Below are 20,527 nucleotides of genomic sequence, written 5' to 3' on the forward strand. Positions count from 1 at the left end.
AGTATGATACTGTATATATATATATTTATTTATTTTTTACCAGTATCCTTAACGATTTAACAAACTATTCCACCACTCAGTTTGAATGGATCAGTGTATATTCCTGTGAAACTCTACTCAAAAGAACTGCATTGTGTGTTTGTGTTGCAGAACGGAAGGAAATGCGCTCACCCCAGTTATTTTCTTCTTGCATTTGGCACAGTTGGGTGAGTAACGATTGTCATAACACTTGGTGCAGTAAATGGACCCCTTTTCCTCAAAGAAGCCCCCCTCGTCCAACACCTTTTTACACTGACAGCACATGAACTCCTCGGGGTGCCAGGAACGACCGAGCGCCACCACGTAGCGTCCCCTAGAACACAGGCACACGAACACAAAGTCTTACAACTAAAGCCTTTTGCACTGAGTGAAAGGGTCAGCTCAAGCATCAGCAGCTGGGTTTAGCACTCTTAAGTGTTCAGTGTGCAAAAGCCATTCTAATGGAAATAGTAGGTCAGACACAGAAACCCACTGCATTCCGTATTGATTCTCCACAGCAGAAAGCCCAAGGATATGCCGCTATTTCTGTGCTCAGCGTATTTTAAGAAATATTCCTGCCTTACAAAGTTTGACAACCTTTTATCACTCCCCATGTCTTGAAGTAATGACATTTAGCACACAGTCATCATTGATTTGGAGGTATTTTGGGCTGCCTGCAGCAGTTAGCTTTGGGATTTTACTACATTTTCGGCAGTATGACTCCAGCCGTACCTGATGATCTTGTTGCAGGCGGCGCAGAGCGGCGTACAGCCACTATTGTCGGCAGGGCTCTGCTGTGCTGCCTGAAGGATGGAGCTGCGGTTCTGCATGGGAGTGGGTTGGACCGGCTGCTTGTGCTGGGTCACCACCGTGCTGGTCTTGTCTGGGTGGTAGCGGTCTGCAAAACCGGGGTCCGTCACCCATGGTGGCCTGCAGGACGGGCCGGAACTCACTGGCGCTTTAGCTGGCGCTAAACGAAAAGACAATGAAACATCTATTTTTTTCAGCACTTCCTCACTATGGTCCAACAGAGACCTGTTGTACATTTATGGGCTGCTATTAAAACGAGTGCAATTGTAGTCTAAAATGGCTTGCTTTTATCCAGAGATATCATTATCATTGAGATGCTGCTAACACCATGAGAGGAGGGCAATAGTGATAATTGAGTCATATTATCATCTTTGACTATAAACACATCAGTGCCCCTTATGTCTTACTTTTCCCATTAACATCAGGCCTGTCTGAGCCAGCCGGACCGCCAGCGAGTTAAGTCCTCCTCGTGGGAGCGACTCCGGGCCGCAAGTCAGTGCGTAATGTGAGAGTCAATCTATTCTGTCAGTTCTGAGAGTACTTACCTTGAACTTCATCAGGTTTGTCTGCTGGCTTGGACTTGGCAGGACAGGGAGTTACTCCGTGACTGTAGAAAGAAAATGTCCTTTCAGAACACAGGCCATGATAAAACGGCATTAGCCAGAGCCAATGAAAATGTTATTAAGCTATGCGACCTCTGACATCTACATCCTGGATGGAAAGTACACTCCTGAACAAAGCGAAGAGATTAAAACATCATGACCTGGCATTTTATGCAAATTAAAGTACAGGATGGGTGTTTTCTGCTTTAATTGTGAATAAAAATCAAACATTTCATCTTTATTTTTTAGTACTTTCTTCAACAAAATTACAACATATTTAGACTAGTTAGACCTTAGGTTATCAAATAAATATCTTGTTTAACTATATATATATAAGAAAATATATTACATACACACACACACACACACACACATATAATAATATATATACAAATTGGGGCCCCCTTGAAAGTTAGCAGAGGCCCTGGTCCCCTGGTTGAGATTTAAACTGATTTAGACTATGTGTGGTTTTAGCTTACAGATTACTCTAAAAATGTCAGTTGTAGCATTTATGAGCTTTTCACCATACATCATCTGAATGAAATGAATAAACATATCCAGATCTGGTACTTCATCATAGTTGCATGATCACACAAGAATAACACAGTCATGTGCTTTCCAGATGTGTGTATGCAGTTTTATGTTTGCAATTATGAGTATGTCATTCATCATGTTTGGTCCTTTCTCAAATGAATTAATGTTGTGAAATTCCCTCGGCGTAAATCTATACAGAGTCAGCCAAACAAGTCTGTCTTATGTTTTATTGCCAAACATGGTTTTAAAATGATACCAGTTGGACAAAGCGAGATAACAAATGATTAAATCTCTATTCAGAGAGATTTAGAATCGATGCATAATGATTTCAAACAATGTCTAATTAATCTCTTATTTGCACAAAACACATTTCAGTTCTGTCCCAAACCCTAGTGAGCTGCCCACCTAGGCAATATTTTTAGGCACCATTGGCACAAGCACAACAGGGAGTCTGTTCCAAATAGTAAGTAGCAAAAGTACACTCGTTTCTACCCTTGTTTTGGCCAAAATCCAAGCTAGAATCGCCAATCCCAGAGTGCACTGCACTGAATTTTATCCATAAGGCTATAGAATTTGATCAAGATAAAACAATTATATCTATTTAGATGCAGTATTTGATGTAATGCCCAAGTCAAGTCACCTTTATTTATACAGAGCTTTATACAAAACAGATTGTTTCAAAGCAGCTTTATAGTGATAACAGGAAAATTATGCATTTCAGCTGATGTTCAACTGAAGTCAGTTCCGTGTTGTAAAGATCATCAATTATTAAATTAGTTCATTTCATCTATAAAGCAGTTCTGCAAAAAATTATGTCATCATCCAGTTCAGTTCAGATCTCACACAACAGCATCAGTACAGTCAGATCAATAATATAACGAAGTCAGATCAAAGACTTTAGAAATAAAAAGACGATGCACTCATTCATTCCGCCATATAGAATGGTGCAGGTATGACGTCACTTTGTAGGCCAACCGGCAGTTAGCATCAGTTAGCGGTTAGCGGCAAAAACCCAATAGGATTTTCCCATAGGCTTTTGGATTATGACTAAAAACAAGCTCTGTGATCAACAAAAGTTTATGATACTTGCACGTTTTGTCCATCAAGATAATTATCACAGATGAACACAACTTATGTGAATTTTGAAGCCAAAATTTGTCGCCTGAAGTAAAAGCTAAAAGTAGGCTATAAACAAACTAACATTACTCCACAGTCCCACAAATTCAATGTCACCGTCACTAAGCTTCCGAAAACTCTTTCAGACTTTATCTGCTAAACATTTTCCCAGAACGTTTGAGTTAGAATAGTTTATAAGAGCACAATTATAACCATGCTGTAAAAGCGGACTGAGCTTACCTTTTTGGCGTGATGACGTTTAATCTCCTCGACAACCTCTGTAGTCCCATTTAGCCACTTATTAGCAACCGCCTTTTTAGAGACATGTAACAGCATATTGATGTATTTTATGTCGTAGAATAAAACGTGAAAGTGTCTTGAGTTCACCACAGACCTTATTTCAGCCATTTAACCAAAACCCCATTCAAAAAACCCATTGACTTCGGGACGATGGAACCGGAAGTGCTAAAATGCTAACTCGCTTCCGCGTTTTGGCCTACAAAGTGATGTCATATCTGCACCACTCTATAGACCTAATGTAGCCCCGCCCCTTTTCAGCGCTGCGCTCGTTGTCTTTTGTCTTCTGGTCTGTATTTTCACAATGATCGTATGTATTTATGAATGAACGGCTCGTTTTAAAATCTTCCCGGTCGTTAACTTTCGTTAACTTTACAATAAGTAAATCCACTTTACCAGCTAATCACTCCTCGACAGCGATGCCATAGAAATATACAGAGCGACCTGTGTGCTGTGTGCTTGTTTCTCTGGCACATAAGGTCTATGGCGCGTTGCACTTTCTCCCATTCATAGTAATACAAGTCCAGCCTTCTAAATAAAAGAGCCAATCGGCATTTGGTAAAGTCTTTGCTCTTTCGTGCAGCTGCCATTAGAAGCTCCGGTTGCTATAGAAAGAGTCAGAGTTCTGAGAGGCGCACTTATGACTGCACATGCGCATTGGCTAGTCCAGCCTGAAAAATGCAGATTTCAAAAATGAAATTTAATCGTAAGCTTGGTGAACAGGTTTGGAGAATTAGCCCATTCAAAGAGATTGGAGCTGTACTTGCATGACTGAAAAAGCTGCAGAGAGACGTTTCAAAGATGGCCGCCAAGTGAAATTACTTGCCTTAAAGGTGCAGTAAGCAATTTCTGAGAAACACTGTTGATATTTGAAATCACCAAAACAAACATGTCCCTACCCAAAAGGATCACACCCCTATCTTGACAGCTCCACCCCCATATTCACAAACACACGATGCAACACAGGCACCTTCCCCATCAGGATACCCCTTACTGCTGGCAACAAGTGTGTTTTGGTGCTCTGTCCGATCCACTTTGTGTGTTTCAGTGTTTCTCAGATTTCTCAGATTTTCTTTGGTAATACTTGTGCTAAGTAATGCTTAGAATATAGAGTTGTTAGCTTAACTAGCCAGCAAAGCTAACATTTCAATGTTTGAATCTTTTTTGGCCCTGCTGAAAAAAGCACATTAAACCAGCCTAAGTTGGTCTGCGGTGATTTAAATAACAATTAAACACAAGAGGGAAGTTATTTATTCCCTCACTTCTTTAAAATACTAAGGAACAGCCATGTATAAAAAGCAGAAAATATTGAAATGAAGAAGAGGGAACAAACAGAGGCTGAAGAAAATAGAGGAGGACAGCAGAAAGTTTCACAATGTTTTATGTACTCATAGACATGAGTCAACAGATTATTTTATCTTATTGGAGACAGAACCAGAAGAAGAGCGATCAGATGACATCATAATAGTGAATTATGCTAAATTACAGTCAGAAAAAAAGAATGAAATATAAAGGAGAAAGAAAAATAAAATCCCAAGGGGGGCTACACAACAATCAGAAAGAAGGAAAGAGAAGTAGGAACAGTCCTGTGATGGATAACTCCTCTGAACAACCACAAAAATCATAATAACAATAAATTAACATGATTATCAGTTTGTAGAAACGATACCACTTGAAAGAGACTATGTCACACCAACAGCATTCAGATATTCCTAATGGGAACTTGAATGTAGGGCTCAATTTGTGTGGTTTTTCCGACTATGCCTTATTATAGTCGTTATTATAGAGTTATTCTTCTCACGTTTGTTTTTGCTATTTTCAACTTGCATTGTTTTTTTGGGTTTTTTTAATTATTTTTTTTTACATTTTTTCATTAACTTGACAACCTCCCCCCCAATCCCCAATCCCCAATTTTTTGTCCTGGTATAGCTGGGGTTGGTGTTCACCCATAGCTGGCACGCGGTATCGAGGTGATGCGTTTGTATCTAGCGCGGCCGTATCTCAGCCACCTCGGCCTTCTGATGCCCGGGAGACAGAGCGTTCAGGACTTGATGTTGAGGGCACGGGCAGATCTCTCGTGATGCCAGTCTCTCAGCCTGGCATAGCGGGGACTCTGAATTTCAGTGAGGAACTTTTCCCTGCATTCATTGCACGACAGAGAACAGGAAATTAGGAGAGCAGTGAGAACAAAACAGAGGGAGAGAAAGACATGCCAGCACATATAGAAAGACAAAAGAAGGGCATGAAAATAAGGTGGAGAGCAGCAGAACAGAAAGTCAAATCAGAAGGGATTGAAGAAAGATTAAAAGTTGCAACATATGCAAGCAGTGAATAATTCAGGAAGAAAAAAAAACCTCAGTGTATCTGTAGATAACCAGGCCAAGACAGAATCTGCAGCCTTTTTCCTACATTTCCGGTTTTGATTTTAATGGAAAACTTGCTAAATGGATTTGGAACTACACGCCTTTTTTTAAAGACAACAATTAAATAAGCCAAACGTTTTAAGGGCATTTAAACACAATAGAGAGTGTTCTGATGGATAGCAATGCACAAGATGTTTTTTAAGGGTATGGAAAACATTTGGTTTGAAATTAAGTAGGGAAATAGGAAAGGCTATTTCTGAAAGCAGAACTGGGTTGCATCCAAATTCCCATATTTCATAGAAGTGCATTCTTGTAGGTATTACGGCGGTCGAAATCTAATTTGCCCAAGTAACGGTTTTAATTATTATCGATGCTAAAAACAGTTGTGCTACTTAATATTTTTGTGGAACCAGTGATACATTTTTCTCAGGATTCTTCAAAAAGTACCGCATTCATTTGAAATAGAAGTATTATAAATGTCTTTACTGTCACTTTCGACCAATTTAATGCATCCTTCCTGAGCCTATAAGTATTAATTTCCTTCAAAAAAACAAAAGCACTCCAAACTGTTGAAGGGTAGTGTACTTGAAAAAAAACGTTTTAAATCTACCGGCAACTCAGCTCCCGTGGCCTTATGGGATAGCAAAGTTTCTATTATATAATGGAATAATTTCATAAACCCTTGCATTTTTTCCTCTACATAATCCACCCATCAAAAACCAATGAAATTGAATTGTTATCTGAAAAGGCATAAACTAGATCTATAAAACTATATTTTATACATGACAGGCATTTATATTCTGCAGAAATCTGTGGGCGCGATTCTGTGTGGGTCTGATTATAAGGCACACAGCACTCTGTGTATGAATTTATACTGCAAATGCACAGATCAGACAAGGGCTCATAATGCGGATCAAAGCATATTTTCAGCATTTCTCCGCAGAGAGCTGATCTCTTAATGAGGGTAGAAAAAGGTCAGAGCTGGCGATTTAATGCTTCAAACTGCACTTCATTAGCAAGTTCACACAGTTCTTTACCTGGACCTTTTCATGTTCTCATCATCCGGGTCCTGCACTGAGGGAAGCAGGAGAGATACCAATCAGACCAACCATTAGACACACACACAAAAAAATCCACTGCCAAGGTCTGCACAATGCTACAAAACACTTGAGGATTGCTGCTTTTAAAGGAACTACCTATCACCTTTCAACATGAGAGTATATCCCGTGAGATGTACAGGAACGGTACGGCAACAATGGTTGACTGAACACATCTTTCCTACCACTTACACAAGAGCAAATCACAGCCACTCAGGCTCTAGATCGCATAAAGGAGAAAATCTCAGCCATAACCCTTTAAGCTATGGATAGACGACATTTCCCACTTCTTTATGATCTCAATCTCAATATCAGATCAGCAGCTGGGTCCTCTAGGACATGTTTTCATACCCTCCTACACTAAGATTAGTCCCTGCCACCAAGTAAAAAAGGGATTTAGGAGGGATTTTTATTTTATTCTTACTTAGGAACAGGGCTGGGAGATACAACTGTATATAGTGTACCGCAGTAAATGCACCCTGCAATTTAAAAAAAATTAAAAAAATTACAAAAAATAGAAAATACTACTTAACTACTTTAACAGCTTTGATGCAGATTTGTATGCATGTACGTACGGAGCTAGAACGACAGAATGATGGATGGATGGAATTGGATGGGATGGGTATGAATTTGAGTTGAATTTCTGGAGCAAACCATCTTGTGATATACCACGGTATAAATAGTTTTAATTCACGTTTAAAGATTTTGTTCATAACTCCTGTCCCTACTTAGGAATGTCTTTTTCCACATTACTTCACAAAATACTGACTCCCTGAGAAATGATCTTTCCAAAGAAACCCATTGACACTAATGAGCTTAGATGCTGAAAAGCCCAAATGAGAAGCAACTGCTCTGAGAGGAGTATACAGCGCTGACAGGCTGTGGTCTGCATGTGTCTGACTTACTGAAGTCAGTGCCTGTGAGCTGGGCCAGGATTCGGAAAGAGCGAGACTGGGTGGTGCCGGTGCGCGGCTGCCAATCCTCCGTATCCTGGATCAGTCTCTTCTTACTGCGATCGTTGGGGATGAAGCAGGCCATGTTTTCCACCCGCAGACCGTGCCTGGAGACATGAGCCCTTCGTGACCTCTCTCATTCACCACAGCAGCACAGCACAGCACACCACCAAAAATACACAAATGGCTTCACATAATGCAGCACAAGAAGAGACGACTACACCAAACACAGCGAGGGAACTGGGGTGCATAAATTCATTTACAAAAACTCATCAAGGTAACCAAAGTTTTTACATTTGCTACAACTCCAAGTTACCACAGATCTGTTAGAGTCACTATATTATTATGGTGCAGGAATTAGGACTAGCATTGTAAAATGTAGTAAGGTGATGTTTTAGTGCCAGGGTTTTCAACCAGGGGTGCCTTAAAGGGATAGTTCCTTATATCATCAAATACTCACTCGCACGTCGTTCAAAACCCATAAGACTTTCGTTCATATTCCAAACACAATGTTTATATTGTGAATAAAAGCCTAAATAAAATCTGTTCATCATATAAAGAGATTGTGTCTCTTTAGAAGTCTTGGATTAAACCTTTAAATTCATATGGATTTATTTTACAATATCTTAATGAACATTTTGAATATCCTAAGTGTATACTAAGTAAGTAAGTAAGTAAATACTAAGGTATTTGATGGGGTCCATGGAAAAGAAGGGTTATAGTAATGTATGCATTTCATTTAACAAGTAAATGTTCCTTATTTAAGCCAACCATTTTAATTGTAATGTATTATTTGTATTATTTTAATAGTAATTAATATTCATATTTTATTTGTATTAATTATTATTTTTTTATTTAATTTTGTAATGTTAATAGTGCTTCAGCTTGTTTCCCAGTGCAGCTTTATTAAACCTGGCATTTACTTTGAATATTGTTGGCTCTGTGACAAAAATGTCAAGAGTCTTAAATCAAAGTTATTATTCAAAGTAATATTAATCAGTTTATTATTTAATTAAATAATGTAGTAAAAATATATCAGAGAAAATCTTTTTTTTTTTTTTAAGTACTGGAGTCTGTGGGTTGGCTGAGAGTCTGGTGGGAGGGTCTATAATGGTTGAAAACCCTGTTTTTCACACATCAGAGTCATAACTACATGCACACAAAATAATCAATCAAAACACCCACGAAATGTGATTTCTATTCAGGCTCCACATCATTGCTTCATGCTCTAATGAAGTCGCTCAAAGTGCACGACTACATTTGCTAATAGTTTCAAACGACCCAGCTAAAGTGCCGCGTTTCAATACAGTTCAACTCCTGAGTGAAAAAGCAATGAAACATGGTCTGATGTCGTCAAAAGCAAGAGTTTATTAGTGAGGTCAGCGGCAGGTCTAAGTTCTTTTCGCTAGTGCATTAGAGCCACAAGCATTCAGCACTTACTTCCCCTCAGGGTACAACTCCTCATAGAAGGCTTCTCCTCTAATGAACGGGAGAGTGAAGGAAGACAGAAAAAAAACAGGATGGAGAAAAAAGGAAAAGGAGCACAAATAACAATAGAGAGGAAGAGTGGGAAGAGTACAACAAAGAAGACAGCAGTGTCCATTAAAGCAGCCTGACTTCACACCGAGTGAATGGAGACTGTCCACTGCGCTCTGAAATATCAACGCTGGAATAAAGCTGTACATTTACAATCCCATAGTGAATAATTACAGATGGAGACGGCAGTTTAGATGTGAGAAATCTGCCGTCTCCTAAAGCCAATAGTGCAACAATGCAGGCTTGGGAAAAAGGAAAGATAAATTAAATTTAGGGAAACAAATATATGAAAACGGATAGAGGCAGAGCCACAGGGTTGAGATTTGATGGCCAAAAACAATAATTGCACACATTTTTCAGAGCAGGAGGGAAATAAGGAAAGGCATTACTAACTTGTCAAGAACTTCCATCTGTGAAATGACAAAGGAGATTAAAAAAAGAGAGGAGAAGAGAAAATCGTTTAGAAATAAATCACACAGAGCAGAATACACAGCATTTAGAAAGACATGATGCAGAGACAAACAAAGCAAATTGTGGGTTTCTAGTGGTGAAAAGCATCACAGCGTGCGTTAAGTGACACAACAGAAAACGTGGAAACACGAGCTGTGCCTCCTGTTAAATAAGTTAAATGATTCTGTTCTAGAACTTTTAATGTGCTTTTATTATTTAAGATATCCATGCAACTTTTGCCAAACATGACAACCACTAGATCAAACTGACACTGAATCTGGCTGTACGCCATTAAACCAACATCACCCTAAATACGTGGCTCCTAAAAGATTTATGTGTTTTCCAGTCGTTTGTGACAACTGAATAAAATCATTTCCATTTCTAGCCAGTGAATCATTAAGTATTTTAAAGTTGAGCAAGTAGAAAATATCCAATCAAAACTATATTTTATTAATTTACTAGGGGAATTTTTAAAAACATATCCAGAAAAATGCATATATATATATATATATATATATATATATATATATATATATATATATATATATATATATACATACACACACGCTGTAACTTTTTAGAAAGACATCTCTTATGCTCAACAAAGCTACATTTATTTGATCATAAATACAGTGAAAACTGTAATATTGTGAATTATAATTACCATTTAAAATAACTGTTTTTTGTTTGAATATATTTTAAAATAGTAATTTATTCTTGAAATTTCAGCATCATTACTCCAGTCTTCAGTGTCACATGATCCTTCAGAAATCATTCTGATTTATCATTTGCTTCTGAATAAACATATCTTAATATTATCAATATTGAAAACTGCTGTGCTGCTTAATATTTTTGTGGAAACTGTGATATATTTCGTGATATATTTTTATATTGTATACAGGATTCTTCATAAGAACAGCATTTATTTCAAATATAACTATTTTGTGATATTATAAGTGTCTTTACTGTTACTTTCAATCAATTTAACATGTTTTTGGTCAATACAAGTATGAATTTCTTTCTTTTTAAAAAATGAATAAATGAATCAATCTTATACTGACCCCAAACTTTTGAACAGTAGTGTATATTACGAAATACATAATATAATATAATACTTTTGATTTGAAAACTAAAGGCATTTTTCAAATCTCAAAAGTTGGTACCATTCCACAAACACTGCAAGCAATAGTGCCCCTTAGAGTGAAGAGCTGTAAAAACAAGCTTGTAGGCGTGCGGTGCAGTAAACATGCTCAGAATGCTGACGTGACTGTGTGATCTCCAGAGAACACGGAGACCTCAGTGCTGGATCGCACAAAAAAAACCAAAAAAAAACACACAAATCGCAACACTCCAGCAGCCGAGCTCGGATTCAGCCTCCTTCCCTCCACTACACTCCAGAAAATGTTCCCAAAATCCAACTTAAGTTCAAGGCTCCTGAATAAAACAATGAGGACATCTGTTTAAATAAAACATCAGCTTCATGCAATTTGTTTGTGAGGAAACTTGTGTTAAGGTGGATTACAGTACAGGAGCTTTTCCGAGTAAGGCCGTTAAGTAATTCAGCACCGGGGCCGTAACGGCATTTTGAGGGCTCAGCAGATTTTATGGGAGGGTCTGGACTCTATAAACAGCAACAGACAACATCAAGCCCTGGCCTAAAGACAGACTTCAACCTTCTCAACCTGGCCAGATCAACACCTTAAGACCTTCACAAACTCCTTCATGTGTTTATGTTAAATAAAAATAAAAAAACACCACAACTTTACTGTCTAACTCCACCGGACTTGACGGCAAACATCTGTTGTTTTGATCAGCTTAAATAAAAGTGCTCGTTAAAATGCTGGACCCTGGCGGAAAAGAGGAGCAGAATGTCCCTGCAAAGGGATGATAAAGAGGTGGAGAGGAAAACAGATGAAGACGGCGTGTTCGAGCGGGTCCCAGAACAGTCTGGTCACCGGGGTGGCGATGCAACCGCCCGTTCCAACAAGGAAAACAGACACAGCTGCTTAACGCCATATCGTTTATTACAAGCACGCACAATAAATCCGGAAAAACACTAAAGAGCAGACTCTTGAACTCACTGACCCCAAACCTCACTGCAGAAACGCAACACAGAGTGTCGACTTAAACTGTCAGAATAGTCGCGATATGTCAAATCGTGCAGACTGCATTTTAATTAAATAAATATATGCGCTACCATCACCAGAATATACTATAAATTTTAGTATTTTTATTAAATACTCGATTTTTTATTTTACAGAACAACAGTTACAATATTTCATTTATTTATATATATACACATTATATATATATATGAAAAGTTCTGAAATTTTCTTCTAGAATGATCATTTTTATCAAGCTTGTATATTTAAGTAATTTCACTTAAATGGCAATGAAAATTACCTATGAATTGTCATTTATGTGAAATTACTGAACTTAAATATAGAAGCTTGATAAAAATGATCATTCTAGAAGAAAATTTCAGATGGCACTTTTGCATCTGAACTCTTCATATATATATATAAATATAAATAATGCCGTATATATATAATTTTATTATTATATAAAATATAATAGGCCTTAAAATTATGGTTTAATTTATTTGTTATTAATTTATTTTTCCAGCTGCTTGCAAGAAAATAACCCCACTCATTTTAGAATTATTAATTCTTTCCAAATAAGTCCTCTGGTAAACATTCCTGTATTTCTTTATAATCGCAATATATATGTCAGAAAAAGTAAACATCACAATGTCAGTTTTATTTTTCCAATTTCATGCAGCCCAATTTCAGAGCTAGCATCCAGACAACTCACGCTCACCGTGAATTCTGGGAGCTGCGGGCGTTCTTATCACTGAGGTATTGCTGCATCATTAGAAACATGCAGCCTTGGGTATGATGAGGCTCATTATTGTGGACTAAGCTCATCAAGCAGGTCCCGTGGCGATCAAAGCCCGCATTAAAGACAGATTATGAGCCTGAGTCTCGGTTGGAGACCTGGCTGGCTGGTCACCTACCCATTGAGAGGCTGCGGCGTGCTGCTGGGCACCTGCGAGTTGAAGTTAGGCTTGGGGGCGTACGACACTGGCTTGATGACAGGCCCCTTGCTGCCATTGCCAAAAGCTGCGGAGAACGGCCGCGCCATCTTGTTTATGGCTGTGCTCGGTGCAAACGAGTACTTGGGCTGACTGGATGCAGGTGCGAGTGAATCCTGAGTGTGGAGAAAGACAGTGCAATGCAACACCATGCATGTCAGATCATGCACACACACACACACTATTATACACACTATTTCATAAACTCCAGTGGCACCACAGGTGAATGCACAGTCCCAGATACGGTTTAATAGTTAATCCTCTCCAAATGAGAGGATTAACTGGTGGGAAAAAAGGTGAGAATTGTCTTCATGTCTTTTCACAGCAAATTATGGAGCACGGAGAAAGTGGAGGGGGATTGTTTGAGAAGTGTGAACACACCCTGGGCACAAATATTTATCTTGAGATCAGGTCAAGGTCCAGCTTAAAGGACCTACTTCATTTTAGCTGTACTTTGTACCTGAATGGGTCGAAAGGAAAAGTATAACTGTCTGATATGACTAGAATTATAACAGGCACTGTTGCAGATACCCATGCTATGATCTATTGCAGCCACATGAGGGCGTGATTTCTCCCATTCAGATTCAGAGTTTTGTTTTATTTTGCATTTGCATTGTGGAAGGAGATACAATCTGATTAGTTATTAATGCTACATTTTCTTTTTATCTGCCCAGCCAACATTTTCACTGACCCAACTATAAAATAACAAATATTAAAAAAAAAATTAACATGTTAATAATTTTTAATAAACATTTATTTCGAAAGTTTTAAATATAGGTGTCATATGTGTGTATGTCAAATATTAAACAGACATATAAAAAATAAATTATATTTAAATGTATACATTTTAGATATGTTGTATATACACATATATACACACAAATTATATGAAAATACAAATATAAAGTATTTTATTAAGCTTTTAATTTGCAATTCTAGCTATAATGTATATAGCTATAAAATCCATAAAGGCTAAATTAATTTACAGCATGTGCAAATGGCGTACTGGGAAAATATACATTTAGTCTGGTTTTGTGCATTCTGTGGCAATGCAAATTCAATCAGACCAAAAACTGCTTATGGGAAGTTTTAAGCAAGACGTTTAACATTAGAATCAGGCAAATAGACAAACCACCCAAACTTCCGCAATATAGTGCAACCAGCCCACGAAAGCTAACAGAACCATGAAACTTACATGAGAATGAGTTATGAATGAGTTATGAAGCATTGTGTATTTGAGATACAGGTATGTGTGTGGGGGTTAACTTAGATATGCTTTGGGGACAAAGTAGTGCCAAGAAATGAGCAAAATCTGACATAAAAAAATAAAAATAAAAATCCTTTGGGAAGTACAAGGATGAACTTAAAGCCAAAAATTATTCATAAATAGCAACTGTTTGCAAAAGTTCTTCCAGGGTCTAGTTGTAGTTGTATATATATATATATATATATATATATATATATATATATATATATATATATATATATATATATATATGTATATGTATATGTATATGTATATGTATATGTATATATATATATATATATATATATATATATATATATATATATATATATATATATATATAAATCATTTTATATTTAAATTAATATATTTTATATTATATGGTATGCTCATATGATATTTAGCTAGCAGGGTGTATATGTGAGTGTGTGAGTGTGTGTGTGAGTGTGTGTGCTCAGTCCTGAAGTATTCAAAGCAGCTGAGAACTTGAGAACAGATCTAAATATCAGATATCAGGAGCTGGTTGAGTGTTCTTGTGAAAGCTTTGCAGTTCTGTCTGACAGAAGAGAAAAAGGGTAACCGTCTTACCTTCTGCTCTCCTCCGGCAGGATGAAAAGCTCTGCAGAGAGACAATTAGAGAATGAATTCACTTACGCTCGTTCATAAAATGACTCATTTCACTGCAATGTTTAAAATGTTAACTAAAGAGAGTATAATGGATGAACACATTTGTGTTTAATTCAACAAGTCTCATGATGAACTCATTTGTGCCAAATTCAACAAGTCTCATGATGGGAATTCATTTGGTTCTTTCTGGCTCCCAAATCCCATTTCTGAATGGAATGTTGCAGCTGTATCTGTGGATAAATACCTGATGTCTATCCAAATGTTTTTGAATAGACACATGTGACTCAAACATGTGGAATAGCAACAAATCGGATGTGGATAAATGAGAAAAAATCTAGTTATTAAAGTCACAAACACTTAAAGTTGGCATTAAAACACCTTTTCAAACTGTTTTTTTTTTTTTCTCTCTTGTGCTTATTCTCTTAAAGGGATAGTTCACCCAAAAATGAAAGTTCTGCCAGTAATTACTCACCCTCATGTTGTTCCAACCCCGTAAGGCTTTCGTTCATATTCGGAACACAAAAATAAGATCTGAGAGCTGGATCACTTCTCTATAGGCTTCTATGGGATCGAAACTTGTCGGCCCAGAAAAGTTAGTAAAGACATCGTTAAAATAGTCCAAGTGACTACAGTGGCTCAACCACAAGTTTATTAAGTGACGAGAATACTTTTTGTGCGCAAAAAAACAACCAAAATAACTTTTCTGGGCCGGTAAGTTTCGATCCCTTAGAAGCCTATGGAGGAGTGATCCAGCTCTCAGATTTCATCAATAATATCTTAATTTGTGTTCCGAAGATGAACGAAAGTCTTACGGGGTTGGAACAACATGAGGGTGAGTAATTACTGACAGAATTTTCGTTTTTGGGTGAACTAACCCTTTAACAATTAACAAAAAAAAATGACCAAAGACCAGTCTATAGTACCCCAAAGTACAATGGTATTACCACTCATCACTGTACTGAAGATAGTCACTGTATTCTGTCCTAAACTGGACTGTCTAGGTTAGTTTGACAGGGCTGGATAAAATGTTGCATTCCATCACTGGCCTCCCTATGAGTCTGGATTTCCTGTGCCTATACACCACTTCCTGTGACAGTGATGGTGTCCTTTTGCACAGTGGCCTGCTTACAGATAACAGCTCAGAGAGAAAATGTAGAAGAAAACAGCACAACCAGGCTGTTTTACAAAAGTGATATGGTCCAGGAAATGAACATCGTCCAGTGCAACTGACAATTTTCTATATGCAATATATTTTCCCACAAGCAAAATAAATCAACAAATCAATTAATTATTAATATATATATATATTTTTTAAACTTGCAATGTTTTCCTAAAATGTATTATACCCGCTTTCCTTCAATTTAAGATGGAATGAAAACTAATGAAAATATGCAGAAAATCAACATGAAATTGAATTTGCAAGTCGTATTACATCCAATACACAACATATTTCCAGACAACCTGTATTACACAACCTAAAACAGTAGTTTAAGGAAAACAGCTGGCTTTTGGTTAATAGTCTGTGTGGCTGTTCCACACAGCTGTTCAGCTGACATTACATGCAACCCTGTTTCAGTGGCAACTGGCAAGAGCAAGCTATTGTATTTCAACAAAAGATTAAGACGGCAAACGTTGGGACAAATCAAAACGGATTTCACATTGAACTTAATGCTTTAAACAAACACTTCACTTACCAAAACACACAGGAAGGGCAAACTAGGACAATGGTCTAAAGCAAAACCGTTAAAAAGAGACTTTATGTGTCAAAGAACCCTTGCAAACCACAACTGAAGAGGTTGCCCAAACGGCTATGTAAACCAAAAACGACACCACCCTCTGTAATAAAAGCATATCCCAGAGTAAATACAGACATGTTCAGACATTTGTCTTCAAGTATGTCTATCCATGGGATGCAAACACTATAATTTATCTGTGATTCACAACAACAGACAGATACACTGACATGTCTGACAACCAAAGCACCCAAAACAATAGTCAAGATACTAGACATCTATCGGCAAACTGGGCAAAGGGGTAATTATGAACACTGATAAACAGATGTTTTCACAGTTATGTCAAAACAAACTCCACACAAAATGTCAAGAAATGACATCATTTAACCACCAGCAAAATGACTCATAAGGACACGCCCACTTTCATTCACACCTCCAATCAGCTCACTCCGTCCCCCAGCATTCTAACAAATTGGGGCCTGTGACAAAGAGCTGCCTAGAGAGTCGGCAACAGATTCTCACAGAATTTATGAACAGAATTTATGACCGAATCGAACTCATTCATTTATGTCCTCCTTCATACCATACCAGCTTTCATATCCAGGTGAATCTCACTAAGAAATGTATGCATCATATTTCACCACAAAATCCCCAAAAAATGGAGAACAAAAGAGGAAATTATAGTAGTTTGCATAAAGAAAATTATGCCTACTTTAGGACCATTTAAGACCATCATTCTCACAAATTTGCATTACTATAATGTTAAGGTGGGACTAATTCTTCTGATTACAAAATAATATTTTTTTTTGTCTTCATTTCAGTACTACAATGATGTATACTAGCAAATATACTTTAAAAAAAACACATGAAATATGTATTTAGTTACTAAAAAAAGGAATGTCTGTGCTTAATGAAATGCAGTGTATCTTAATAGATAGGGTGCATTTTGTTTATGCAAAATTACATAAATAATAATATAACAAATATAAATACAAAATAAAAACAAGCTACTTAAAAAGGTACACTGTGATTTTGTTCAAAATTTATATAAAATCTATAATGAGCGAGTATATCATGAATCCATCTTTTTTTTGTGTGTGTGTGTCTTTTCCTAAATCACTACGGTACACCTATAATAAGTGCTTATATTTGGAGTGTTTTAGACCGAGCAGGACAACCGCTGCGGTGTAGCCCAGTATCTGCGTGACTCGTCATGGACATAAACAGAGAGAAGTAACTCTGGCTACAATGTTCTTCCACAAGACTCATGCTGTTTTGTTTATTAACCACTAGAGCATCGAAAGTTACATAGTGTACCTTTAATTACTATATAAAATATACTATACACAAATTTCTGGGTGAAATATGACCCCGACTGTGTCCGAAATCAAATCCTTCCCTACTATATAGTATGCGAAAAACATTACGCCACAAGAGTAGTACGTCCGAATAGTATAGTATTATAGTATTCGAAAAACAGTAGGCAAAAAGTCCCAGGAGATTCTGAAGTGCGCATTTGATGGACACTTTACTATCCCATGAGGCCACGGGAGAGGATTTGTAAATGGCAGTGAAGCGATGCAACTGATGCTGGTAGGTCACATGACAGTAACAATATAGTACATCCGAATTTCATTCATACTAAATAAAACTAGGGCTGTGAAACGATTAATCGCGATTAATCGCATCCAAAATAAAGGTTTGTGTTCACATAATATATGTGTGTGTACTGTGCATAATTATTTTGTATATATAAATACACACATGCATGTATACATTTAAGATTTTTTTTTTATTTATACATAAAATATTTATATTTATATATAATACAAATTATATATACAGTATATTTAAGCAAATATTTCTTAAATATATACATGCATGTGTGTGTATTTATATATACAAAATAATTATGCACAGTACACACTCATATATTATGTGAACACAAACTTTTATTTTGGATGCGATTAATCACGATTAATCATTTCACAGCCCTAAATAAAACATAATTATTTCATGGCCACAAAGTAAATTGAAATTCAGATGCAACCTACTCTGTGCATGCCTGTCTTGACAGTTTTCATGAGATTTTCAAGTGAAAAGAGACAAACAGTTTTACATATAAATATAGTCATGCAAATACTGTTTGAGCTAAGCCATGTATTAATTCTAATGACTCAAGTGCAAGTTTTTATCCGTCTTCTCTTAAACAGGCCATTACTAACCACTACAAGCGCTTACCTATGTGATGACATTTAAATGATTCTCACACACCTAAAAAAGGAAGAAAACCACATTCATAACTGCGGTTTGGCCCATTAAACAGGCTCTTCGTCATCTTGTGTTGATCACAGGGACGGCTTAATGACAGAGCAGGAAGGAGTGCATCTGTCACTCTGCAGCTAGACTCCTCTTTTCCCATTACTCATCTCTTAACCACATACACTAGACTCTTTCCACCAGTAGCTCCTATTCTGTCTGAGTAAGGTCCATTAGCTTTCCTTTTTTGGGCCCTTTCTGCAGCTTCCCAAAAGGAGTGCAATATAAGCAATTTGAGAATTGTGTCCCGAGGCATTGGAGTTTTCCCATCTCCAAGCTGAAAAGTGAAGGGCAACTCAAGTCACGGAGTTAGCACTCTGTCTCCAGCTTATCTGCTCTACCTTTAGCCCAGGGTCATCCGAGCCACCGGACAGTTTTATTACACAGCATGACAGTGAATTTATAAGATTTGTTCTATGTATTTAATACCTGCCTTAAAATCTATTTGCACAACACAAGAGGCCTGAAGATCTAGAGGCCATTTAATTCAGCTTAAATGCCAAACAAGGTCCCACACTATCAACACAACTGCTATGGAAAAATGGAAAAGACCTTTTCATTTGGTATATTTGAAATTTATTGTTAGGAGGATAACCCCTTGAGATGAGGCATCTCGTTTTAAATCTCAAAATATCTTGATAGATCTGCACTCCAGACACAATTTTGAGCCAAATTAGATTGAATTAGGAACCATTTAAAAGTCACATTGACATTTTCAAAACAACAGACCAAAATTAGATGCTAAATATCACAAGAGTGACTGCACAGTTTTATGTGGCCTTGGTTTTGAAGTATTTTTCCCATTGATTTTACATTCGTGCATCTGGAAGAGGTTTTATCCACAGCGAATTTACAGCGCATCAGTTTGTGTATTCCCTGTGATTCAAGCCTACGATCTTGGCGTTGCTTACCATGATTTTCAAACTGAGCTACACATTTTCCATAGGCATTAAAAACACACACACATTCTTGTACATCTATCTTTATGAGGACATTCACTGACACAATGCAATCTCTAGCCACTTACCCTAACCTTACCCATCACAACTAGTGCCTAACCCGAACCCTTAACCAAATTATAACCTTATCCCTAAAACCAAGTATTGACCCTCGAACAGGCCTTTAAAGGGGTCTCAGAAAGTGAGGACCAGCCCAAATGTCCTCACTTTACTCTCTTTGTCCTCACTCCAATGGTCTAAAACTGAAACTGGTCCTCACAAAGATAGTTCACACACACACACACACACACACACACACACACACACACACACACACACACACACACACACACACACACACACACACACACACACACACACACACACACACACACACACACACACACACACACACACACACACACACACACACACACACACACACACACACACACAAATAAAGCATTCTAAGATTCACACAATCCAGCTCCAAGATAAATCATAATATTTGAAAAAAACAAAAAACAATAATACTAATAGTTATATATTAATATTTTTTATTATTTTTCTAATTTTTAATTAGAAATTATTTGAAGGTTTAGTAATTTGGTTATATGCTTTTGTCATTTTTATACATTTTGGCTTTCATTTATTTTTTATCTCTGTTTTAGTTTTTATAATTTTAAGTACTTCATCTTAAACTTATTTTATTTCAGTTTTGAATTATTTTTCTAATTTCAGTTTAGTGTTATAAATTTGGTTACTAGGTGCTTTTGTGTTTTTTTATTAGCTTT

General features: G+C 37.1%; 1 protein-coding gene across 3 annotated transcripts in view; it reads right to left on the reverse strand.

The window, feature by feature from the left end:
- The window catches only part of pdlim7 (PDZ and LIM domain 7), a 41,865-nt gene that overhangs the window by 7,384 nt on the left and 13,954 nt on the right, over positions 1 to 20,527 (reverse strand). For 2 of the 3 annotated variants that reach the window (XM_084132205.1, XM_084132206.1), the window contains exons 4-8: positions 14,705 to 14,735; positions 12,793 to 12,986; positions 1,374 to 1,435; positions 751 to 988; positions 172 to 352 (exon numbers count right to left, since the gene is read on the reverse strand). In XM_084132205.1, the coding sequence (XP_083988331.1) occupies positions 172 to 352; positions 751 to 988; positions 1,374 to 1,435; positions 12,793 to 12,986; positions 14,705 to 14,735 (706 nt within the window). Of the gene's footprint in view, positions 1 to 171; positions 353 to 750; positions 989 to 1,373; positions 1,436 to 6,777; positions 6,815 to 7,742; positions 7,898 to 9,230; positions 9,270 to 9,719; positions 9,737 to 12,792; positions 12,987 to 14,704; positions 14,736 to 20,527 lie in introns of all 3 variants that reach the window. The other variant, XM_084132207.1, reaches the window with a different exon arrangement.

The sequence above is a fragment of the Abramis brama genome (genome assembly GCF_963993115.1).
Source record: "Abramis brama genome assembly, chromosome: 13".
NCBI lineage: Eukaryota > Metazoa > Chordata > Actinopteri > Cypriniformes > Leuciscidae > Abramis > Abramis brama.